This window comes from Lithobates pipiens, unplaced genomic scaffold (genome assembly GCF_037356315.1).
Source record: "Lithobates pipiens isolate NorthernLeopardFrog02 unplaced genomic scaffold, aLitPip1_a1.2 Scaffold_18, whole genome shotgun sequence".
Taxonomy (NCBI): domain Eukaryota; kingdom Metazoa; phylum Chordata; class Amphibia; order Anura; family Ranidae; genus Lithobates; species Lithobates pipiens.
The window spans coordinates 615,498,737-615,525,718 of record NW_027507758.1 but is presented as its reverse complement, the minus strand read 5'-3'; the positions used below and the strand labels follow the sequence as shown (position 1 = coordinate 615,525,718).

Here is a 26,982-nt window from a genome sequence, read left to right as displayed (position 1 = left end):
ATTGGTCTGGGCAGGAAGAGGGGTTTAACTGCCCTGTAATCAAGAGGCTAAGGCAGTTCCCCCAACTTAGAGATGATCCTTCAAGCAGAACTCCAGGCTCCTCCAGAAAAAAAATAATACAAATACTGTAGCTGCTGACTTTTAAAGCGGAACTTCAGTAATTTTTTTATTTTTTATTTCAACTCTCCATCTATTAAAGAGGAAGTAAACCCTGATGAGTTTACTTCCTCTTTTTTTCCCTGCAAAGGTAAAGCATAATGGACTACAATGCATCGCATAGTAGCCCATTATGTGTCACTTACCTGACACAGGAGCCAGCGAAGTCGCCGCTGTCCCCTGTAGTCCGCCGCATCCATCTTGCTTGTGGCGTCTCGCAGCTCCGCCGAATGACAGCGGCGAAGCCGCGATGACGTCACTCCCGCGCATGCGCACGGGAGTCGACAAATGCGGCAGCTCCATTCTTGGAACTGCCGCGTTTAGTGCGCCTGCGCGCCGCTGTCTACGGCGCATGCGCCGTAGACAGCGGTGCCCGTTTTCGGGCAAATATCTCCTAAACCATATAGGTTTAGGAGATATTTCTTGGACCTACAGGTAAGCCTTAATCTAGGCTTACCTGTAGGTCAAAGTCGTTTGTAAGGGTTTACTTCCTCTTTAAATCTTCTGCTCTTGTTGTTTTAACTTTGAATAGTAAAATTTTTTTTTTTGTGCCAGTAAATCCCTTATGCAGCCCACTTCCTGTTTCTTGTCTGGTCATTAGCCTAGGCCAGTGATGACGAACCTTAGCACCCCCAGATGTTTTGGAACTACATTTCCCATGATGCTCATGCACTCTGCAGTGTAGTGGAGCATTATGAGAAATGTAGTTCCAGAACATCTGGGGTGCCAATGTCCGTCATCACTGGCCTAGGCTAACAACATCGTGCACAGCTTTCTCTCTCACTCTGGTGAGAGTTTGCCAGGAAAAGAGGGAGGGTACGAGTCATAATTGGGCCAATGAGAGCTGGAGGTGTGTGTCTGTGTAAATCCAGGAAGTGAACAGGCAGCAGATTCAGCTGCCCACAGTTAAAATGATTGCAGCCAGTCTCAGTCGAGGGAGATTTCTGCAGCATTTTTGGCAAGTACAGAATCACAGTATATATAAAATAATATGCAAAGTGGTTTGGGGGGAAGCTTCAGAATGGCAAAGATGTTTTTTATTTTTTATTTATTTTTTTACAAATTATGTGAGCAAACTGCAGATCCTCTTTAACCACTTCAATACCGGGCACTTACACCCCCCTTCCTGCCCAAGCCAATTTTCAGCTTTCAACACTGTCACTGTTTAACCACTACAATACCGGGCACTTTCGCCCCCCTTCCTGCTCAGACCATTTTTCAGCTTTCAGCGCTCTCGCATTTTCAATGACAATTGCGCGGTCGTGCTACGCTGTACCCAAATGAAATTTTTAGCATTTTGTTCGCACAAATAGAGCTTTATTTTGGTGGTATTTATTCACGACTCCATTTTTAACTTTTTGAGATATAAGCAAAAAAAAGAGCGGAAGTTTGGACATAAAAAAAATGTCTTCTTTCTATTTTAAAAGAAACCCAATAAAATCGAATTTTGTCATACATTTAAGCCAAAATGTATTCTGCTACATGTTTTTGGTAAAAAAAAAAGTGTATAATAATTGGTTTGTGTGATCACGGACATATGTACGTAAATGATCATGTACAGATGTGTGCAGGTGATCGTGGACATATGTGTGCAGATAATAATTGGGACATGTGATTTTAGTGGGACATGTGGGGGGGGGGGGGGTGTTCTGGCAGATAGTGTCCTGCCATCATATAGCGTCCGCAGAAGAAGCTTCGGAAAATCTCCGAAGCTGAACGGCGCCTGCGCCGTGAGTGGAGGTGGTAGCCCCACCATCCAAGCGGACACAGGGTTCGGAAAATTAGAGGGCCCCTCGTGGGCGAGCTTCGCTCACCACGCTTCGGGCTCGGCCTCACTGCGCTCGGCTCTTTTTTATTCCTACTCTATGTCCACTTGGATGGCGGGGATAGAACCTGGACTCAAGGCGCAGGCGCCGTTCATCCTCAGCAATTTTTGGAATCTGTGTTGCTGTGTACTGCGCATGAGGACACTATCGGATGGGGGACCTTATATGATAGGACACCGGCAGGTGTTTTTATTATTTGGGGACATGTGTGTTTACACTAGGTTGGTGATCAGTGAGTAAAACAGTGTAAAAAACAGCTCATACTGACTGATCACCAGCCAGCTGCACTGATCTGCTCTCTTATCCTCACCGACAACTTCCATGTGAGGAGAGGAGAGCCAATCACCTAGCAACCGGCTCTGTGTTTACATCACATGACACGGCCATCATGTGATCAGGAGGGCCAATCACAGAGCCCTCCTGCCAAACGGAGAAGCGCCGTGTCCGGGTCACACGAGCGCATGGGGATCACACAAATGCGCCAGCACACACCTGTGTGATCCCCCTCCTTCTGAGGGACGTTCCTGAATGTCCACTGAGAATGAGAGAGCGCACACCCGGCTGTTTATATACATTGGCCGGGTGGGAAGTGGTTAAATTGCAATTGCGCGGTCATGCTACGCTGTACCCAAACAGAATTTTTATCATTTTGTTCCCACAAATAGAGCTTTCTTTTGGTCGTATTTGATCACCTCTGCAGTTTTTATTTTTTGCTAAACAAGTAAAAAAAAAAAAAAGTTTTCCTTTGTTCCTGTTATAGAATTTTGTAAATAAGTATGTTTTCTCCTTCACTGATGATGGGCATTGGTAGGCGGCACTAATGGGTGGCAGCGATATGCAGCATTTATGGGCATTCATGGGTGGCACTGGTGGGCACTGAAAGGCTGCACTGATGGGTACTTATGGGTGGCACTGATAGACGGCACAGCTGGCCACTGATATGTAGCACTGATATGCGCCACTGATATGCGCCGGCAGGCATTGGGGATGGGCACTGATATGCATCACTGATGGCAATGGCAGGCATTGGGGATGTGCACTGATATGCATCATTGATGGCAATGGCAGGCATTGGGGATGGGCACTGATTGGCATATCCCCGGTGGTCTAATTTGGCATACCTGGTGGTCCAGTGTGGTGGCAATCCTTGGTGGTCCTGGCGGCATCCTGGTGGTCCTGGGCGGGCATCTGAGGGGGGCTGCACTGATAAACAATCAGCACAGACCCCCCCCCCCCATCAGGAGAGCAGCCAATCGGCTCTCCTCTCTACTTGCGTCTGTCAGACGTGAGTGAGGAAAAGCCGATCAACGTCTCTTCCTGTTTACATCGTAATCGGCCGTGATTGGACACGGCTGATCACTTGTTAAAGAGCGTCAGAGGCTCTTTACCTAGATCGGTGTGTCAGACTGACACACCGCACCAGCGGTCGCCGTGATGCGTGCCCCCACGGGCGCGTGGCGGCTGTTATCCTGCTGTACATCATATGACGCCCAGTCAGGATAACTGAACCACCGCCTGGCCGCCATTCTGCTATAGGTCGGGCAGGAAGTGGTTAATATTAAGCCACTTTACCTGCCCACTAATCCTGCGGCGCTGCTGCTGCCATTTCTTGTAGGGGAAACTGGAAGTGAAGCCTTGCGGCTTCACAGCCGGTTCCCTACTGCGTATGCGCGAAGTGCGCTGCACTTTGTGAATGGCCCGACGGCGGAAAGAAGGAGGAGGCCGGCCAAACTTGCGGTTGACTTTGCTGCAGCTAGATCATCCAGAAGTGGGAGCAGGTACCTGACGCCCCCCCCCCCAAGGTGCCTAATGTGGCAGCGGAAGAGGGGCAGGAGACAGACAAGCAGAGCTTCCTCTTTTGACTGTGTGCAGGAATTAAAGTACAGAGTTCCTTAAACCGCTTCAGCCCTGGAAGATTTTACCCCCTTCCTGACCAGAGCATTTGTTTGTGATTCGGCACTGCGTCTCTTTAGCTGACAATTGCGCAATCGTGCGACGTTGCACCCAAACAAAATTGACGTCCTTTTTTTCCCACAAATAGAGCTTTCTTTTGGTGGTATTTGATCACCTCTGCGTTTTTTTTTTTTTTTTTAAAGCTATAAACAAAAAAAGAGCGACAATTTTTGTTGTAATAAATATCCCCCAAAAATATATAAAAAAAACATTTTTTTCCCTCAGTTTAGGCCGATACGTAATTCTTCTACATATTTTTGGTTAAAAAATCCCAATAAGCGATTATTGATTGGTTTGCGCAAAAGTTATAGCGTCTACAAAATAAATAGTTTTATGGCATGTCTATTATTAATTTTTTTTTCTTATTAGTAATGGTGCCGATCTGTGATTTTTATTGTGACTGCGACATTATGGTGGACACATCGGACACTTTTCCCGTTTTATTTTGGGACCATTGACATTTATACAGCAATCGGTGCTATAAAAATGCAGTGATTACTGTGTAACTGACACTGGCAGTGAAGGGGTTAACCACTAGGGGGCGATCAAGGGGGTTAAGTGTGTCCTAGGGAGTGATTCTAACTGGAGAGGGATGGGCTACTACTCACATGACAGCGATCACTGCTCCCGATCACAGTGTAGAACGGTCACAAGGCAGAACGGAGAAATGCCTTGTTTACCGCAATCGCGGACCGCCGAGTTCCCCGGGACCCATGGGCACTCTCCTGCGACGTGCTCGAAAGGCGGCAAATTTAAAGGGACGTACCTGTACGCCCATTTTCGTCGGGCGATTTAAAAAGTGCTGTCCCATGTCACTACACACTGTAACTTAGATGTTGCATTAAGAGGGATGTGCTGAGCCAGTCCAGTGTACCTCTCTTGCGTAGACTTCATGCGTGTTCATTATCAAGTCCTTCACTTCCTGTACCTATGTGACCACCAGACCATAGATCTCTGTAACGTGGATTTATTTTTCTGTTGCTACTGGAAACTGACCGCTAGAGAGGGAACCACACAAAGACTCCTTTGCTACCGGAGGACCTGTCACCTTACCCCTTTAAAGTGGTTGTAAACCCTTACAACACACTTTGACCTACAGGTAAGCCTAGATTAAGGCTTACCTGTAGGTCCAAGAAATATCTCCTAAACCTATACGGTTTAGGAGATATTTGCCCGAAGACAGGCACCGCTGTCTACGGCGCATGCGCCGTAGACAGAGGCACGCAGGCGCACTGAGCGCGGCATTTCCAACGACTGAGCTGCCGTGCGTGTCGGCTCCCATGCGCATGCGCGGGAGTGACGTCATCGCGGCTTCGCCGAATGACAGTGGCGGAGCTGCGAGACCCCACAGAGAAGTGGATGCGCCGGACTACAGGGGACAGCGGTGACTCCGCTGGCTCCTGTGTCAGGTAAGTGACACATAATGGACTACAATGCGATGCATAGTAGTCCATTATGCTTTGCCTTTGCAGGGAATGAAAGAGGAAGTAAACGTTCTACTCCAAAGTTTGGTAGACTTAGTAAAAAAAAAAAAAAATAAATAGTAGTGTGTACTAGACTTAGAACGTTAAAGGATTACCACACCTAATGACTGATTCCAAGTGTTCCTTCACTTGGTAACACATAGCAACTACTCCCTTCTTCTTGTCTTGCTGACTTAACTCTTTTGTAGTAGTGTATCATTATACCCCTTTATGCTGTATACAACTTTATGCAGACCCTGGTTCTATAGATACACCAGAAACAGCAAGTAGCAATATACAGTACCGGCACCTGGAGGGGGAACTTTATGGCATCCCTATTGAACGCGCTCCCCCTGTACATTCACTATCACCATATCCTACCCACTGACACTGTGGCTGCCCTCTGGGTTTGGGGATATACCCTGTAAAGTCTTCAGCTTCTGACTCTGCATTTAAGTCTGTTGGTTCTTCATACAGACACACCTGACCCGGGACACACTAAATATACTGCTGCGGATGCCGTCCCTGAAATTCATGATGTTCCCTGTTCAGCTTTAAAGCCAATCCCCCAATTGTCATTTAAAGTAACCCAATGTACATCTGCCACTGGTGGCAGCCCGTTCCCTTTTATCCCCCAATCTAATATTGTACAACCAATCCCATCCAGATCATTTTCTACTATCTGTCTACAGAGAAACCCAGATAGACCACATCGATGAAGATGGAGGAGGACCGGAATAACATGACCGAGAAGATACTAAATCTCACCCTGGAGATCATCTACCTGATGACCGGAGAGGTGAGGAGGATTCTGGGAGGTCACATGACATCACTCTTATTCCTCTTATCTCTATTAACAGAACACAGACCTGACCGGAGGAGGCCTCTGGGAGGTCACATGACATCACTCTTATCTCTATTAATAAAACACAGACCTGACCGGAGAGGTGAGGAGGTTTCTGGGATTCTAACATGATATTCCTATTGGTGGTTTTTCAATACAGAGATTTCCTCTTGTGAAGTCAGGTGATCATACGACCATCACAGTGCCCCCATGTGACTCCCTAAAGCCTCAGAGACACAACATGGAGAAGATTCTAGAAGTCACCAAGAAGATGATGGAGCTGCTGACAGGAGAGGTGAGCGGTGCTGGGAATTCTGGGACATTATCCAGTAACAGACAAGGGATGTGTCTGGATGGTGACTGTATCATTGTGTGTGTCAGGTTCCTATAAGGTGTCAGGATGTCACTGTCTATTTCTCCATGGAGGAGTGGGAGTATTTAGAAGGACACAAGGATCTCTACAAGGACGTCATGATGGACAATCAGCCGCCCCTCACATCACCGGGTAAGAGGAGACTTTATTGTAAAGGAGAGAGCAGTACGGAGGCTCCACCTAGATCCCCCATCATCTGATAAACACATAGAAACAATGTATTCAGTCAGTGTGTGTGTTTCCTACAGATGGATCCAGTAATGGGAACCCACCAGAGAGATGTCCCCGTCCTCTGTATTCCCGGGATTCCACACAGGAAGATCACACCATCCCTCACCATGAACAGGTAAATTATCAACAATTATTGTTAGTTATGATTTATACACAGCATGTTTGTTACAATGAATGTTTTATAATATATTCAGAGTGGAAACCTCTGGGATTATAATATTGTTGTTAAAGAAGAGTATAAAGACGAGGATGAGGAGTATGGTGTGATGGAAGAGTTTGCAGAAGCACCCAAGGATCTCTACAAGGACGTCATGATGGACAACCAGCCGCCCCTCACATCACCGGGTAAGAGGAGACTTTATTGTAAAGGAGAGAGCAGTACAGAGGCTCCACCTAGATCCCCCATCATCTGATAAACACATAGAAACAATGTATTCAGTCAGTGTGTGTGTTTCCTACAGATGGATCGAGTAATGGGAACCCACCAGAGAGATGTTCTCGTTCTCTGTATTCCTGGGATTCCACACAGGAAGGTCACACCATCCCTCACCATCATCAGGTAGGCGGAGTTGAGGGTCTGTATAATAAAGTGATTGAGACGATGTGCAGACTCTACAAGATGATTCTCTTCTGTTCCTTGAAGGACACAGCCAGATCTGTAGATTGTGACCCATGGGTTTATTATGTCACCAGTAGGAGTAGGGGAAAAAACACACACACTCTAGGGGGGCCTCCATCTCCAACCTACAACCCTTTACAACCATTACCTGCGAGAGTATGCCGTTGCCTGCTCAGGCTGGCTCGGCTGCGATGACTCCACTATGATGGAGTGTCTTAGTTGGTTCTGTTCCTTCGTGATCAGTTCTGGTTGTTGGGTACATAATTGGTCCAAACGTTGAAAAGGTCTTCCACTTGTAGTATCTCCATACTCAGGAGTAGCAGAATGTGTTTTGAGGTGTAATTCTAAGTATGCCCATGTTTTGTGTTATGCCGCGTACACACGAGCGGACTGTATGGCCTACTTAGTCTGCCGAAACACATCGGCGTGGGGGTCCCCCCCAAGTCCACAACAGACCCTTGTCTGAGCACGCTACCCGGCCAGCCAGGAAAGGGGGGCGAGCGAGCGCTCCCCCTCCTGAGCCGTACCAGGCCGCGTGCCCTCAACATGGGGGTGCCTTGGGGAAGGGGGGGGCCGCGCGGCCCCCCCACCCCAAAGCACCTTGTCCCCATGTTGATGAGGACAAGGGCCTCTTCCCGACAACCCTGGCCGTTGGTTGTCGGGGTCTGCGGACGGGGGGCTTATCGGAATCCGGGAGCCCCCTTTAATAAGGGGGCCCCCGGATACCGGCCCCCCACCCTATGTGAATGAGTATGGGGTACAATGTACCCCTACCCATTCACCTGTAAAATAAAAGTACAAAAAAAAACACAACACACGAGATAAAATACTTTATTGCACAGCTCCGGGGGTCTTCCGTCTTCGGGGGTCTTCCGGACTCCTCCGCTATCCTCTTGTAGCTCTTTTGCTAGCGGAGGAGTCCGGCTTTCTTCCTCGCCGCCGGCCTCTTCTCCCGACTTCGGGGGTCTTGTCCCCCTCTTCGGTTCTTCTGCCGGGCCACCGCGCCTTCTTATAGCTCTTTTACAGGCGGTGGCCTGGTCTTCTGTCGCCGCCGCCGCCGCCGCCGCCTTCCGTTCTTCTCCTTCTTCTCCAGGAGATATTGACTCGACGATCTCTCCGGCCACAATGCCAGGGCCGCGCTGCGCGGCCACTTATATAGGGACAAGGGGCGGTGTCACATGGCTTTATGTCACATGGGTTGGTGTCACATGGTGACCCCGCCCCCTTACGATGTCATAGTCCCCATGTGACATAAAGCCATGTGACACCGCCCCTTGTCCCTATATAAGTGGCCACGCAGCGCGGCCCTGGCATTGTGGCCGGAGAGAGCGTCGAGTCAACATCTCCTGGAGAAGAAGGAGAAGAAGAAGAAGAATGGAAGGCGGCGGCGGCGACAGAAGACCGGGCCACCACCTGTAAAAGAGCTATAAGAAGGCGCGGTGGCCCGGCAGAAGAACCGAAGAGGGGGACAAGACCCCCGAAGTCGGGAGAAGAGGCCGGCGGCGGCGAGGAAGAAAGCCAGACTCCTCCGCTAGCAAAAGAGCTACAAGAAGATAGCGGAGGAGTCCGGCGAGAAGACCCCCGAAGACGGAAGACCGGAGCTGTGCAATAAAGTATTTTATCTCGTGTGTTTTTTTTTTTGTACTTTTATTTTACAGGTGAATGGGTAGGGGTACATTGTACCCCATACTCATTCACACAGGGTGGGGGGCCGGTATCCGGGGGCCCCCTTATTAAAGGGGGCTCCCGGATTCCGATAAGCCCCCGTCCGCAGACCCCGACAACCAACGCCCAGGGTTGTCGGGAAGAGGCCCTTGTCCTCATCAACATGGGGACAGGGTGCTTTGGGGTGGGGGGGGGCGCGCGGCCCCCCCTTCCCCAAGGCACCCCCCCATATTGAGGGCACGCGGCCTGGTACGGCTCAGGAGGGGGGGCGCTCGCTCGCCCCCCTTTCCTGGCCGGCCAGGTAGCGTGCTCGGACAAGGGTCTGTTGTGGACTTGGGGGGGGGGGCCCCACACCGATTCTTTTCGGCGTTGGGGTTCCCCTTTAAGTCCATACCAGGCGGCGGGGCCAGCGACGTCTCCTTCGCGGGCCCCGCCTACCTGGAGACGCGCTCGAAATGAGCGGACTTTCCTCCGCGTGTGGGCGAGTCCATTCATTTCAAAAGTAGGGCGGATAGTACGGCGGACTTAGTCGCCGTATTAGTCCGCTCAAAAAGTGCCGTGTGTGGGCAAGTAGCCCGTTCGGAAATTCCGACGGACAGTCTGGCATACTTTTCCGCCAGACTAAGTACGTCATACAGTTTGACCATGTGTACGCGGCATTAGAAATACTTTATTGGTTGACAACATTTTAATTTTCTTTCCACATTCTGTAAAAATGTGTGGCAAATAAATGACACGTTCAAAAGACTCCTTATGCCTCTTAGAAAAAACGTTGGGTTGTCCGCTTTCCAAAAAATTGTAATTTTGTAGTTGTTTCCACCATCCTGGAACTCCAGGGCTTTCAAAAATATCATAGTCAGGAAATTGGATGTGTAATTTATGCCCCTAGAATGTCCGAAGGTACTCCTTGGATTTCTTTTTTTACCTTTCTATGTGGCTAGGCTGTAAAAGTCTCACACATGTGATAGGACCATACACAGGAGGATTAGTAGAATGTATTTTGTGGTGTAATTCTAACTATGCCCATGCTGTGTGTTAAAAAAAATCTTATAAGTTGTCAAATGCTATAAATCTATCCCCTATTTTGTATAACTTTTGCGCAAACCAATCAATATACGCTTATTGCATTTTTTTTTCTTTTTCCTTACCAAAAATATGTAGAAGAATGCATATCGGCCTAAATTGAGAACATTTTTTTTTTTTTTTTTTATATTTTATATATTATTTATTATAGCAAAAAGTACAAAATATTGTGGTTTGTTTGTTTTTTCAAAATTGTCGCTTTTTTTTTTTTGCGCAAAAAATTTAAACCGCAGAGGTGATCAAATACCACCAAAGGAAAGCTCTATTTGTGGGGGGGGGGGGGAGGACGTCAATTTTGTTTGGGTACAACTTGTCGGTTAAAGCCACGCAGTGCTGAATCACAAAAAATGGCCTGGTCATTCAGCAGCCAAATCTTCTGGGGCTGAAGTGGTTAAATACCAAAATATCAACCAAAAAAAAAAGCTCCATCTGTATCAAAAAATGTTTTCTTTTATTTTGGGTACAGTGTTGCATGACTGAGTAATTTTTCATTCAAAGTGAGATAACACTGAAATATGAAAGTTTTTGGTATTGAGGTGGTTAAAGTGGTTGTTAGGGTTTACTTCCTCTTTAAGATCACCAAAAATGTATCGTCTCTAATAAGGTCCAAAATATTAGTTTTAGGGAGAGGGCATTGATTTTTTGATTTGGTTTTCTGATTGTATGTGTAATTGCTTACGTACAGATACACAATTGTATGTCCCGGTTCTACAGAACCACCTAGGGACCAACAAAATGATTACTTGGGGCCTACACATGCTGGATGTAGAATTGCTGTGATCGGGCAGTGTCAAAAATTTTAACCCCCCCGACCCAACCATCAGAACTGGCTGGTCAATATAACCTGTGGGTACTTCTGGAGGTCAAAACTTCTCCTCCCAGCAGGAGAAGGCACCCCTTCCCCCCCCCAGAGGTGATTAGCCCACGGTTAGAGTCCAACCCACATGCATAACTCAAACTGACCTGCATGACAACGATCATTGCAATTCATGTCTACCCTGTTCTGAACTCAGCAAATTTCAGACTTTTCTTTTCAGCGTGCTCCCACCAGCAAGATAAACCATTCTGCTAAAATGGTAAAGAGTATTTCTGTTATCTCCTATTTTTCTCTCCTTGGTTAGTGAGTCGCCATGGGTGTGCTTCTTTGACAATGGTGTTTTCTGCCATTCTGTTGGTTTAGGGTGAAGATCTGATGACCATGAAAGTTGAGGGTGAAGCAGAAGAGACGTATGTGAGAGACGATCAGCAATATACGGAGGAGGCTGGAATGATGAGGACATTCATAGTGGAGGACAATCCTACAGAGATCAGCGCAGGTGAGACACAATATATTATTCTGTTATCTCTGCTCTGTTACTGCACACTGATTGGTCCAGAGTAGGGTGGGCGATGAGTGATGTCATAGGTTCATCTCCTTGTACTGATACCCGTCCTGCACGTTAGATCTTCTTTTCTTTCAGGTAAACCCCCCTTCTCTGTGCTACAGAGATAATTTTTATTCATTTAGACATTTTTGTATAGTATTGAACTTGAACGGACGGGAGGTCCAGTTTGGGGCCGATTGGGTGAACCTGCTGAATTCAAAACTCTATTGGAGCCGAATCTTGGAAACCAGCAATGGTCATTTTCTATGCCAAAAGGCAAGGTGTTGTCAAACTGATTGGGGGCTGGGTATTGCCCAGGGGAGACATGTCCCCATGTTTTATGAGGTCAAAGTACACAATCCCACAAACCTGGCCCGATGGTTGTGAGGGTCTGTAAAACCTGCAAGCTATCTTTAAAAATTTTTTTTAGGTGCCCTCAAACCCCCCCCTCATATTGGACAGACTAAGGGGTACATGTTCTGTTCCAAATGCCTCTTAATGTATTGATACACCTCCTTCCATGCCCAGTCTGTCCTGAGAGTATGGTCACCTGTTGACTTGGCACCATCCATTGGCAGCTTAGCTCTTCAGAGAGGCACAGAAGTCAAATCCAGTGCAGTTTTTTACTTTTAGCTAATTACAGTACACGGGATGTTTTTCTCCTCGTCTTTTGAAGTGTAGTGTAATACTATCTTACATTGTGGTTTGGTTCCTCTTCTTTCAGCTGACGTATAGCTGAAGGGTAACCTAAAACTCCTTTAACAGTCTCTTTTTTGGGAGTAAAAGTCAGGAGGAAAATAGCAAACTGAAACCGTTATATTTGCAATACAAAATACTTCTCTAAACACCCTCCAGTGCTGCTTGTCATCAGAAGCCTAGGCCTATGGCCCATTGTTCTATGCTAAAGGGTCTGCAAGTCTGAACTTTGAACCTCTTCATTGTCCGAGATCAAGAGATCACATGACCCAGTGCCTAGGCTTGTGGTTGTGTGGTAGGCTGTGTAGGCTTGTGGTTGTGTGGTAGGCTGTGTAGGCTTGTGGTTGTGTGGTAGGCTGTGTAGGCTTGTGGTTGTGTGGTAGGCTGTGTAGGCTTGTGGTTGTGTGGTAGGCTTGTGGTTGTGTGGTAGAATGTGTAGGCTTGTGGTTGTGTGGTAGGCTGTGTAGGCTTGTGGTTGTGTGGTAGGCTGTGTAGGCTCGTGGTTGTGTGGTAGGCTGTGTAGGCTTGTGGTTGTGTGGTAGGCTGTGTAGGCTCGTGGTTGTGTGGTAGGCTGTGTAGGCTTGTGGTTGTGTGGTAGGCTGTGTAGGCTTGTGGTTGATGCACCTCTCAGTCCTCATTGGTTCCTGCTCTTCTGACAAAGCTGTGTAAATATAGAAGTGATCTGGGAGGAGGACCAAAGGACCTTTTTACTGAAGAGGGGAAGTCACAGCTGGTTGGGACATCCACAGAGAACATCTGCTCACTAAAATCTACCTGATTCAGATGGAATCTCGATTTTTGGAGAAATAACAGTCTTGTATCTATTGATCATGGTTTTTATATTTTTCAGGACACACCATTAAGAAACCCTCAAAGGATCATCTCACTTTATCTCCAGGTTGTAAAATGGAGGATGAGGACATCACAAGAGATTGTGCAGGAGAAAAGACAATGAGCTCAGCTATCGATGGAGGACTAAACAGTGTGGATGGACCATCAAATCCCTCTGACTCTGAGCAACTTCACACTATGTGGGATGGTTCCGGAATTCAGGGGGAGGAGAAATGTTCCTGTCCTGAATGTGGGGAAAGTTTTAGCTCTTTATTCGACCTTTACATGCATCAGAGTACTCACAAGAGGAAAAATCTATATTCCTGTCCTGAGTGTGGGAAATGGTTTTCAGAGATTTCCAATCTTTACAAGCATCACAGGATTCACTCTAGAGAGAAGCCGTATTCCTGCTCTGAATGTGGGAAATCTTTCCCACAAAAATCAAAGCTTGTCAGGCATCAAACAACTCACACGGGGGAGAAGCTTTATTCCTGTCCTGAGTGTGGAAAATGTTTTCCAGAGAAGTCCAGTCTTCACAGACATCAGAAGATCCACACGGGGGAGAGGCCGTTTTCCTGTCCTGAGTGTGTGAAAAGTTTTTCACAGAAATCAGACCTTGTTAAACACCAAAGGTCTCACACGGGGGAGAGGCCGTATTCCTGCCCCGACTGTGGGAAATGTTATCTACATAAATCAGACTATGTTAGACATCAACGATCTCACACGGGGGAGAAGCCGTATTCCTGCACTGAGTGCGGTAAAAGTTTTTTGGAAAAGTCCAGTCTTTACAAACATCAGAGGATTCACACGGGGGAGAGGCCGTATTCCTGTCCTGAGTGTGGGAAAACTTTTTCACAGTCATCCCATCTTTACGTACACCAGCGGTCTCACACAGAGGAGAAGCAGTATTCTTGTCCTGAGTGCGGGAAATGTTTTTCGCAGAAATCAGCCCTTGTTAGACATAAAACTTCTCACACATTTGAGAAGACGCGTTCCTTCCGTGAGTGAGGGAAATCTTTTTCACAGGTGTCTCATCTTCACTGACATTGGAGGGGTGAGGGAAATGTGTTTTTTTGTGTGTTTGTTTTGTTTTTTTACAGAAATTAGTGCTTGATAGATGTGAAAGATCTCACAGAGGGTAGAAGCCGTATTCTTGCCCCTAATTGCAGTAAATGTTTATCGGGGGAAGTCCAATCTTTAAAGACATCAGAGGATTCACAGAGTGGAGAAGCCGTATTCCTGTCCCAGACTGTGAGAAAACTTATCTAGTGAAAACAAAAATTGTCACACAGGGAAATGAGTGCTTGATAGACGTGAAAGATCTCACAGAGGGTAGAAACCGTATTCTTGCCCCTAATTGCAGTAAATGTTTATCGAGGAAGTCCAATATTTAAGATCTCACAGAGGGTAGAAACCGTATTCTTGCCCCTAATTGCAGTAAATGTTTATCGGGGAAGTCCAATCTTTAAGATCTCACAGGGGGGAGAAGCCGTATTCCTGTCCTGACTGTGAGAAATCTTATCTACTGAAAACAAGAACTGTCACACAGGGGAAGCTTTATTCCTGTCCTGAGTATGAAAATGCTATACATGCAAATCAGATATTGTTATACATTAACAACTTCAATCCCGTAGCTGAAAGACAGCTACAGTGCGGCTCTCTTGTTCTGGGAGGGCATCAGTGGACATCCTCCCAGATCCGTGCCTCCTAGGGTGCGCTCTGTGACTGCTGTGTCCTTAGGACACAGCTGATCACAGATCGCGGTAAAGGGCCAATCACAGTGGCCCTTTACCTTGTGATCAGCTGTGTCCAATCACAGCTGATTATCTGTAAACAGACTTACCGGTTAACTGCAGTCCTTGCCTCACACACTGTATTTGTGTGAGACACACCGTTTACACTGATATTCAGGGCACTGGTTGTCAGTTTAAATACCACCAAAAGGTGCAGTTTTGCACTGCTTTATTGCCGATATCCCTCCCCCTGGTTTTTCCCTTTACCGTGCCATGTATGTGCTCCTGCGATACCTCTCTTGACCAAACAGACCTTATAGGTCCTTTCTTTCTAGATCCCCTATCCCAGTTTCCCTCTTTTCGTCTTTTTTCCTTTCCTTCTTTCTTTCACCTCTCACCTTTCATTCTTCCTTTTTGTTTTCTTCTCCCTGTCTTTTTTTCTTTTATGCAATCGTTCTTTACTTTATATCACAACAGGCTATTTTTGGGTTATCCGCCATTGTGGATTAGACCAGTGGTCATTAAGCCTGTCCTCAGGGCCCATGAACAGGCCAGGTTTTATGTATAACCTTGGGGAGATGCAGACTAGAATACTGCAATCACTGAGGAGCAAATTATATCACCTGTGATGTATTTCAGTTATCTTGCAAACCCGGCCTGTTAGTGGGCCCTGAGGACGGGGTTGATGACCATTGGATTAGACAATGGTCATTGTGATTTGTATCATTACCCAGATTTGAAGTTTCCATTTAGCCTGGTTTCTAAAGTGCGACACAACTCTGTTTACATTTTTTTTTTTTTGTATATGCCATGCTTTGGACGATAGCCATTGTTGCAGGATTACTATCATTTTATGGACAAAGAAAACAAGCGGCGCCACTCTAAGTGCAGTATTAGGTAAAGGTACACATTTTAATAGAGATTCACTCACATGGTAGAAGAGAATGAAAGCTTGTAAAATAAGGCCACCTAGGCTGCCGAGGTCCAGGTGAGAGACTGTCATTCCACGTTGCCGGCTTGCCGCAGGATTTCGGGGTAGTGGGCAGGAGAGCAGTCAGCCTGGTGTCACCAAGAAAATGGAGAGGCAGCAGTGGGAGTGGTCAAAATGGCACGCGTTCGGAGCATGCATGCTCCTTAGGCCAGGGCTTGACAAATTTGCTTGGAATCTAGGAGCCAGCTTAAAAAGTTAGGAGCCAGGTCGGTAACGGCGATCCGGACCTGTCCCTGGCCTGACATGGAGACGAGTGAGGGGAAGATGGCGCCGCAGCCCCCCCCCCTTTTTTTTTCCTTAATTAAAATAAAAAATTTTTTTTTACTTTTTACAAAAAAAAATATATATATATATATATATATATATATATATATATATATATATATATATATATATATATATATATATATATATATATAAATTAATAATATATATATATAATATAATGGGAAGCCATTTACCAGCCACCACACTCACCGTTGGGCAAAAGGCACCAGATGACGCCCGCAATCACTTCCTTCTCTTCACTTTGGGAAGGAAATGGGCGGGCAGTGAAAAACAGGCAGGGGAGCTTCACTCCATTAGGAATTAGCATTATTGGAATAGGGTGTAATTTCTACATCCACCACAAGATGGCGCCAGACTACCGAAAGATTTTAGAAGGCCGCAAAGCCGCGGCCTCAATTACTGGCCGGCGCGGCCCGATGCAATTGCGCGGCGGAGTTCGGGGTCCAAATGGAGACGGGATACCCCAGCAGCGTTGCCCCAGTCGCCAGGACACGAATTCTAGGCGCAAATGCGACCAGGCGCCCGGGGTTTGTCGAGTCCTGCCTTAGGCCTGAGGAAGGAGCACGCATGCTCTGAAATGCATGCCATTTTGACCACGCCCACCGCTGCTTCTCCGTTTCCTTGGTGACACCAGGCTGACTGATCTCCTGCCCACTACCCCAGAATCCTCCGGCGCACCCGGCAACGTGCAACACCGCAGATGATAGACCCTCACCCGAACCTCGGCAGACTACATGGTCTTACTTTACAAGCTTTTATTCTCTTCTACTATGTGAGTGAATCTCTATTAAAACATGGACCCGTTATCTAATGCTACACTAAGCCCTTGTACACACGGTCGGACATTCCGACGGAAAATGTCCGATCAGACCATGTTGTCGGATAATCCGACCGTGTGTGGGCTCCATCGGACTGTTTCCATCAGAATATCCGGCCGACAAAGTTTTAGAGCTGGGCTATAAAATTTTCCGACAACCTGATCCGACCGTTTGTAGAGAATTCCGATCGGACAAAGTGCCACGCATGCTCAGATCAAATTCCTAGACCAAAGCTATTGGCTACTAGCCTGAACGTAGTCCCGTCGTAATGAAATAACGTTGTCCCGTTACGAACGATCAGATTTTCCGACAACTTTGTCTGACCGTGTGTATGGAACACAAGTTTCGGACAAAATCCGACGGATTTTGTTGTCGGAATGTCCGACTGTGTGTACAAGGGCTTAGAGTGGTGCCGCTTGTTTTCTTCTCTAACCCACAGAGCTGCTTCTAACTCTGAAACAGGCTGCCCCACCACCACAGTGCTTCACATCAGTGCATACAGACTACCCACCCTGAACTTTTTCCCATGTTTACATGCATCTATTCACTTGCATGAATGTACTGATCATTATAATATTTGTCTGTATTATCCATCTCACCTCCCTGCAGTTCTCCCCTCCATAGCGCTCAACAAATATATCTCTCCTTTTTACTGTAATTTTATTGTTGTGCATTGTTCTTTTCTTTAACCGCTTCAGCTGCAGAAGCCCCTTCCTGACCAGGCCATTTTGTTGCGATACAGCACTGATCGCTTTAACTGACAATTGCGCGGTCGCCAAATAAAATTGATGCCAAATACCACCAAAAGAATGCTCTACTTGTGGGATAAAAGGGACATCCATTTTATTTGGCGACCGCGCAATTGTCAGTTAAAGCGATCAGTGCCGTATCGCAAAAAATGGGCAAACTATTTTTTATTTTATTTATTTTTTTACCAAAAATATGTAGAAAAATACATATTGGCCTAAAAGACAAATTTCTTCATCATTTTAGGCCAATATGTATTCTTCTACATATTTTTGGTAAAAAAAAAAAATCGCAATAAGCGTCTATTGTTTGTTTGGTTTGCGCAAAAGTTATAGCAAAAGTTTTTGAAAGCGTCTACAAAATAGGGGATATAGTTATGGCATTTGTAGTATTATTATTTATTTATTTATTTTTTACTCCTAATGCAGGACTGTGATTTTTAGCAGGACTGCGACATTGCAGCGGACAGATCAGACACTTTTGACACATTTTTTGGGGACCAGTGACATATACAGCGATCAGAGCTAAATATAGCCACTGATTACTGTATAAATGTCGCTTGCAGGGAAGGGGTTGAAACTAGGGGCGATCAAGGGGTTAAATGTAAAATGTGTGTCCAAGGGAGTGTTTCTAATTGGGGGGGGGGTGTGGGACTGACCGGGGGAGAAGACCGATCGTTGTTCCTAATCAGTAGGAACAACAGATCAGTCTCAACTCCCCTGACCGAACGGAAATCTGTCTGTTTACATTGACATACCTCCGTTCTGTCTATGTCAGGAGTGATCATGGGTGCCCGGTGGAGACCGTCACCCCGCATGCTCCCTAGTGCTCTTTAAAGCGGTCGACGTACAGCTACGATGGTTTGCCCAGGGGAGCCAACCTGCTACAGTATAACTGCGGCGGCTGGTCCTTAACCAGTTAAACATATTATTATGCAGGCTAGTTGGATAAAAAAAAATAAAAAATACTAGTGATTCCAGTATCAGAAGAGCATTTATACAGCAAGTACATAAAACGGCAGTGCAAAGGTGGCAGAGTCTTACGACTGGTACCATTTTAAAGCAACAAGGAGCTAACAGGAGCTCTGCAGCAAGCACCTGGTGCCATGAAGCAGTCACCCCTCAAGGAAAAGCCTGAATAGAGATGATAGGCAGCCGCGGTTATGGTGAACGTGGTCAAGGTTGGTGCATCCACAGGTAATGCAAATATACTTGTATCTTCCTTTCTTTTAGCCATTCTAGGTTCTTGAAGCAGCTCCCATTGTCACTCCTGGAGTGAGGCTAGCAGGTCATTGGGCAGAGTGCATCTTTAGAGCCATCTAAGCCCTTGTACACACGGTCGGACATTCCTACAACCAAATCCGTCGGATTTTGTCCGAAACTGTTGCATACACACGGTCGGACAAAGTTGTCGGAAAATCCGATCGTTCAGAACGTGATGACGTTATTTTGTTCCGACGAGACTACGTTCAGGCTAGTAGCCAATAGCTTTGATGTAGGAATTTGATCTGAACATGGGTGGCACTTTGTCCGATCGGAATTCTCTACACATGATCGGAGCACTTTGAAAATTTTACCAACAAGTTGGAAAACTTGGTCCGTCGGGTACTCCGATGGAAACAGTCTGATGAAGACCACACACAGTCAGAATATCCGACAAAACGGTCCGATCGGACACATTCCGTCGGAATCTCCGACCGTGTGTACAAGGGCTTAGAAGGTCTCTATCGAGACCTGGATCACCTGCTGGTGGCACCTGCGCCTCCTAGAGAAGGAGGTTGCAGTTCCGGTGTCATCCTGCAGATTCCAGTAATCAGTCAACACCTGATGATGGCTGCTGGTAGGGTATTTGGTCCCTCTTCTGCTATTACACTCTGCTTTCAGTGTTCTGCCTGATTTTGCTTGCTGACTTATTCTGAGCCTAGATTCGGATCTTGCTCCTGCCCTACATATTGTACCCTACTGCCTCTCTTCTGCACCCCTTTTTCCTGATCCCAGCCCTGGTTCCCCTTTCGCATCTGTTCCCTGCATCTCCAGTTTACCCTGTTGATTCGTGTTCCACCTTTTGTATATCTTGTATTCTAGTCAGTTTGCTAGTTAGGTGTTTTGTTATTGGGTTATGGTTCACATATATCTTCACGTTTGCTGTGTTTCCTATTTTGCTGGTGTTTGGATGGATTTTTGTTTCACTGTAAATAAATCTTACTTTAAATATATATTGTCTTGTCTGAGTTTCCTAAGTGTAGCCACACAGATCTTGCCATCCCTGCTACTGATTCCTTACATAATGCAGGCCATACACGGTTCGAAATAATTTTCTTTTTCGAAAATCGTATCCAAGAATTTTCGTACGAATTTCGCACCATTGGTGGACTGCGGTAACAGACGGTTTTCGTGCGGAAATCAAATTTGAGGAATCGGACACGTTGGAAATTTTTGGAAAAACTAACGATTTTCGAATCAATATAAAAGCAAAAATTTAACTGCGCTGGTAGAAATAAAGAAAAGAAAAAAACGAAAAAAAGCAGCAGCGATACAGTGCGATAACACAAAAAATATTACTAAAATCAAAAAAGCTGCACTATACAAAATAAAAATAAATTTACAAATAGTCCATATATTGTGTCAAACCAATTAAGGCCAAATAACGTGATCACAAATAAAATAAAAAAAACCATAAAGTCTCTGAATTATGAACACCACGGTGCACATGCATGAACTCCAAAAGTGTGCCCGATCACCCAGAAGTAGATTGTGCTTACCAAATAGCAAGCATTAAAGGCGATCGGCTAAACCCAGCCTAGGGCCTCTCAGCTTGCAGATGTCCACACCTTGGATAGGGACCACATATAGTTAAAAGCTGCATCCACCAAACAAGGTCCGTACACGGTCAAAAATCGCTCCGAAAAGAGAGAGAGAGAGGGACCACCATAACATAATACGTTAAAATAATATACAAAATGTATTCTTAGGAATTACACTTACAAAATTAGATCGATAGAATGCAGTAAAACGAAAAATGCCGGCCGGCATATACACTGAGCCTGTCCTCCTATTCGGATGGCGTGGTGACGTCACTACGTGCCTTCCCGCCAGACGCGTTTCGTCATCAACCGGACATTTTCAATGGGGAACGGTTTTCAAATGTGAGGAATCAGACATGTTGGAAATTTCTTGAAAAACTAACGATTTTCTAATCAATGATGGGAGAATCGTGCGAGAAATGTAATAAGAAAAGAAAACTTACGGAGAGAAAAGAAGATCCCCGGCCAATAAAATTCTTTTCTGTAGCAACATGAGGTGAAATTGAAGGCTTGGTCTGCCGAATTTCGAAAATCAATGGTGGCACCATCGGGTCACTAAAAAAACGAACTTTCTGATTTTGAAAAGAAAATTTGTTCGAAATTCGACCATGTATGGCCTGCATAGCACTGAAGCCACTATCGACCAGATCACCTGCACCTGGGAACTGGGAGGTAATTTGCTGTCTTTTCATGCATCTAGGGGAGGCTATTTGTCATGTGAAATTGGCATTGGAGGAAAAAGATCTTTGCCACCAGATTTTGCAGCATTGCACTAGTGAAAGACTCTTGGAATACATTCAGGTAGCACATACTTTAATGGATCGGGGTAGATTTTCATTTGGACAAATACAGCCTATGGTTTGGGTTTTTTTCTGAATTCGCTTCACCTCCTGTATCTCATGACCATGACTATTTCACTCCTTGCTTTTGATATGCCTCAGGTTGGATCTTTGGTATGGTTGCTGGAAGAGGACACAGCTTACTTCTTTGAGCACTACATACCTGTAGCTTGTTCACAAAGATTTTTGTTGTATTGTGTTACGCATGTGCTTTACAGACAAGGGAACTGTAACTTTGTTGAGCCTCTGCTCCAAGCCTGGGCAGAGATATTAGATCCACACCAATTCAGATCTGCCTCTAAACATCAAGAATCTCTTCCTTCATTACCCTTAGCATCCACGGCTAATATTAAATGCCCCCTACCTTCTGTATACCAGTAGCCTGCTTTCATTACCCTCAATTTCCATGCATTTAACCCACCGAGGGCTCCCACTACAGTTCTTTTTCCCATACCAACCTCTAAGACATCTTCTGCTACCTTTTTCCTCTATGTTCCCCAGTAATGTAACTGCATTTCCACCAGCAGCACAATCTGGTCAGCACTGTGCAGCCACATGCGGGAATTCAGCATCCAAACCTAAAAAGAAACAAATGTTTTTTTTCCTACCCATACAATACTTCCACTATCCACTGCTGCCTTAAACATTATTCAGCCAGTTTCTAAATCTGTGCTGCCTGTTGATGGGGTCCAGTCTGCCTCTGTGGTGCCCACTCCTGGGGTCCAGGCTGCCTCTGTGGTGCCCACTGATGAGGTCCAGGCTGCCTCTGTGGTGCCCACTGATGAGGTCCAGGCTGCCTCTGTGGTGCCCACTGATGAGGTCCAGGCTGCCTCTGTGGTGCCCGCTGATGAGGCCCAGGCTGCCTCTGTGGTGCCCGCTGATGAGGCCCAGGCTGCCTCTGTGGTGCCTGCTGATGGGGTCCAGGCTGCCTCTGTGGTGCCCGCTGATGGGGTCCAGGCTGCCTCTGTGGTGCCCGCTGATGGGGTCCAGGCTGCCTCTGTGGTGCCCGCTGATGGGGTCCAGGCTGCCTCTGTGGTGCCCGCTGATGGGGTCCAGGCTGCCTCTGTGGTGCCCGCTGATGGGGTCCAGGCTGCCTCTGTGTTGCTTGCTGATGGGGTCCAGGCTGCCTCTGTGTTGCTTGCTGATGGGGTTCATGCTGTCTCAGTGGTGCCAGCTGATGGGGTCCAGTCTGCCTCTGTGTTTCCAGCTGATGGGGTCCAGTCTGCCTCTGTGTTTCCAGCTGATGGGGTCCAGTCTGTATTGCTGCCTGTTAATGGGGTCAAGTCTGCCTCCAGGCCAGCTGATTGGGTCCAGTCTATTTCAATGCCTGCTGATGGGAGTTCAGTCTACTGCCAAGCCTGCCTTTGATGATCTGCCTGTAGCCCAGCCCACCTGGCCTGTGACAATCTGCTGCCCAGCTGAACTTTGCTGATGCGCTGACCGTTGCCCAGCCAGACTTTGCCTATTCCTTTCCTGCTCCCCAGCCAGACTTTGCTGATTCCCTGGACGCTGACCAGCTGGACCCTAGAACGAGGGTTCAGCTCCTGCCTGCTATTGGGTATGAAGCGTTTTACGTTTCTATTATTGTCACATGGCTTGCATAGGTCACCTGTTTGGTCTAAGATCCGTATTGTTGCATGTCCTGATTTCCTTTTTCAGCCATTTGTTCCTGTTCCCCAAGGCCTGGCGGTCTAGATATACACTTTAAATGTGAGAGCCACACTTGCTATTATAGCCCCAGTATTACAAGTCTTTCTGGGAAGGGCAGAGTTTCATTTCAGTCTTGTCCTGACTTCTGCATTATCGCTGCAATCCCATGTGCATTAGGGGATCCTACACCTTGGGTAGACCCGCATGACTGTTATGGTGCACAGCAGTTTCTAGCAACCCAGATGGGGAAGGTCCAGTCATGATGGGACACCCTGGCATCAGGGTACCTGTATGGATCAGGGACGCTGGTGCTAAGCCTTCAGGTTGCCTTTTGGAATCCAAGCATTGGGACACTTGCTGCATTAGGGAGTTGCAAGCTCCAAATGTTGCTGTTCCTTAAGAATCTGACTGGCAGGGAACCCAGCCAGCATTGGACCCCAGCATAGGGTTGCCCAGTCAGCTTCCAGATCCCAGCAGTGGAGCGTCCGGAGGCCGCTCCTTGAGGTAGGGTAAACTTTCAGAACCTGGATCACCTGCTGTTGGCAATGTGCTTCCCAGAGCGGGAGGTTGTAGTGCCGGTGTCCACCAGCTGTTCTCTCCCAGCAGACAGCAGGTTCCAGTAATCGGTCTCCACCTGATGCTGGGTGGATGTGTAGTTCCTCTGCTAATATTACACTTCGCTTCAATGTTATGATCAATAGCCTGGTTTTCTGCTTCCTTTGTTGCTGATCCCAGTCCCGGTTCTCGCTTCCCATCTGCTCTCTGCATCTCCAATTTACCCTGTTAATCTGTTTTCTCTTTTTTCTATATACAGTAAAACCTTGGATTGCGAGCATAATTCGTTCCAGAAACATGCTTGTAATCCAAAGCACTATATACCAAAGCGAATTTCCCCGTAAGAAATAATGGAAACTCAGATGATTCGTTCCACAACTATTTATTCATAAATCCTTCAGTTTATAGTCCCATATAAAAAGATTCTAGCAATGTGACCAGGTTGTGTAACCATAAAATGCCCATCCACAAATGGAAGCCTCCATATAGAGGATTAGAAGCAAAATCCCTCAGGAGCTACAGAGTATTAATAAGAAGAGAGGCGCCTCTAAGTGTAGCAATATGGTTACATTTAATGAAGATACAACATTTAGCAACTCACATGATTGATGATTAAACCATCCTCTCACCACTGTCGGTCTGCAATCGTAACCGGGAAGACTACCCTGCAGTACAGCGATCTGAAAGTGGGGCTTGAACCGCTCGTGAAGGGCAGCGCGGATGGGGATAATATCAATGGCAGTGAGGAGGATGGTCTATGTGGACAGCTTTAACCCGGATGCCTGCATACTTAGATGTGCCTGTTGTAATCATCAACCATGTGAGTTTCTAAATGTTGTACCTTCATTAAATGTAATCATATTGCTACACTTAGAGGCGCCTCTCTTCTCTTTTTATATTCTGTTGTGACATGACGGTACTTGTATATCAAGACATCGCTTGTATATCAAGGCAACATTTATTAACCCCTTCCCACCGAGCATACGCAGATGTGCGTACTCGGCTTTCGGGGGTCATACTGGGATGATGCCCGCAGCTGCAGGCATCATCCCGGTACTGTTTTTCAGAGCCGGCGGTCGGCTTTCCAGCCATAACAACTGATGCGGCTAAAAGCCTCTCAGCTCTTATGCCGGAGGAGCGGGAGGGGACGCCCCCCGCCTCCCGCCGCTCTTACCGGGGCTCCCGTTCCATCGGGAGCCCCAATGAACAAACGGACGCTTCTGGCGGCTAGGGACAGACTGGAATGAAGCCGTAAGCAGCTTCATTCCAGCCTCCTAATCGTAAACACGGAAGCAACGTCATGACGTCACTTCCCGCTTACTCGGCTGTCAATGGCGCCGGATTTTAAAAAAATACAATATTCAGAATCGCAGAAAAAACGGCGATCTGAATACTTTGAAGTGCAAAGGAGGGATTGGAGGTCTTTTACTCTACTTATTACTGTCACGAGGGATGTTTACATTCCTTGTGACAGCAATAAAAGTGATAAAAAAAAAATGTATTTTAAAATAAATAAGAGAAAACGCATACGGAAGTCACGCCCGCATATGTAAACGGTGTTCAAATTACACGTGAGGTTTCGCCGCGATTGTCAGAGCGAGAGCAATAATTCTAGCACTAGACCTCCTCTGTAACTCTAATCTGGTAACCGGAATTTATTTTTTTTAAAACGTCGCCTATGGAGATTTTTAGGTACCGTAGTTTGTCGTCATTCCACGAGTGCGTGCAATTATAAACCATGACATGTTTGGTATCTATTTACTCGGCGTAACATCATCTTTCACATTATACAAAAAAATTGGACTAATTTTACTGTTTCGTTTTTTTATTCTCTAGATTCTCTGCTAAAAAAAATATATATATATATATATATATATATATATATATATATAAAATGTTTGGGGGTTCCAAGTCATTTTCTAGCAAAAAAATGCATTTTAACTTGTAAACACCAAATGTCAAAAATAGGCTTAGTCATGAAAGGGTTAAAAAACGTTGCTTGTCTAGCAGAACACTCTCAAACCAAGGTTTTACTGTATTGTACTGTATATAGTTAGTTTGCCAGTTAGGCTTTCTGTTACTTAGGTTGCTAGTTGGGTATTTTGTTATTTGGTTATTATTCACTTATATCTTCATGTTTGGTGGTGTTTGAATGGATGTTGATTTCACTGTAAATAAATCTTACTTTAGATATACAGTATATGGTCTGGTCTCAGCGTCGTAAGTGTAATGCCCCATACACACGGTCCATCAGATTTTTTCCGACGGATGTTGGCATAAACTTGTCTTGCATACACACAGTCGCACAAAGTTCGACGGAAAATCCGATCGTTCTGAACACGGTGACGTAGAACACGTACAACAGGACTATAAACGGGCCAGTAGCCAATAGCTTTCGTCTTGTAATTTATTCGGAGCATGCGTGGCACTTTGTCCGTCAGAATTGTCTACACACATGCTCTCAAACTTTGTGTGTCGGAAATTCTGACGGAAAAAGTCTGATGGAGCCCACACACGATCGCATTTTCCGACAACACGATCCGATCGCACATTTTCCGTCGGACAGTCCGACCGTGTGTACAGGCCATTAGCCACGCAGATCTTGCCATCCCTGCTGCTGATTCTTGACCGTCTCTCTCTCCCCATCAAGGCACTGAGTGCCCGTCTACGTCTTCACATGGACGCTCCATTGAAAGATGCTGCTGGGCCTGTCCTATTGCCTCAAATCTCTCTTTCTCTTATCAGAGCAAGTCATACATGAGACTCTAAAAACTGATGGTCACCAAGCACAACCCGCCACACTTGAAGTCCCACTACTGCGCTTATAGATCAAGTGAATTTTATAAAAGTAGAGCTACCACTTTAAATGCGAATAGTATAGTAATCAGATGCAAAAAATAAGCGTCGCTTAAATCAAAATGCTCAAGTAATATAATAAATGTCTATCAGAACAGACATGGGGAAAACATAAACAAAAATGATTAGTGCAATCAAATCACCATGTGACAGATGTGAAAAATAAAATCTAATAGCAAATCCATAAACTTGATCCAGTAAAGTTGACTTAGTCTAGTCATTTTCTATTCATCCACCACACCAGTGTGCCAGTGATTCCCAGGCATGTACTGGCTATTGGGATTACAGGGAGTTTCCCGGTGGGCCGATGGCTCAGTGGGCCGGTTTCAGTGACAGCCTGTCAAAGTAATGGCTGCGCGGCTCACCCTCAACTTTACGCAGTGATGTGAGAAGGATGAGAAAAAATACAGAGGAGAGTAAGTGAAATAATAAGAGGTTAGTGAGGACTCCTTATGTTATACTACTTATGTTTTTTTTTGCACAATTGTGTATAGTTTTATATACTGTTTTTGTGCTTGTTTGCAAAATTAAAGTGGGCCGGTCTGGATGAAGTCCAGGGCCAAATTTTTGTCCCAGTCCAGCCCTGGTGATTACTCTC

The 26,982-nt window shown here is 46.1% G+C and overlaps 1 protein-coding gene across 1 annotated transcript in view; it reads left to right on the top strand.

Moving 5' to 3' along the window:
* LOC143986837 (uncharacterized) overlaps positions 1–26,982 on the top strand; it is a 548,778-nt gene that overhangs the window by 378,291 nt on the left and 143,505 nt on the right. The window contains 2 exon segments of the mRNA XM_077485246.1: positions 6,864–6,961; positions 7,041–7,191. Coding sequence (XP_077341372.1) covers positions 6,864–6,961; positions 7,041–7,191 — 249 coding nt within the window.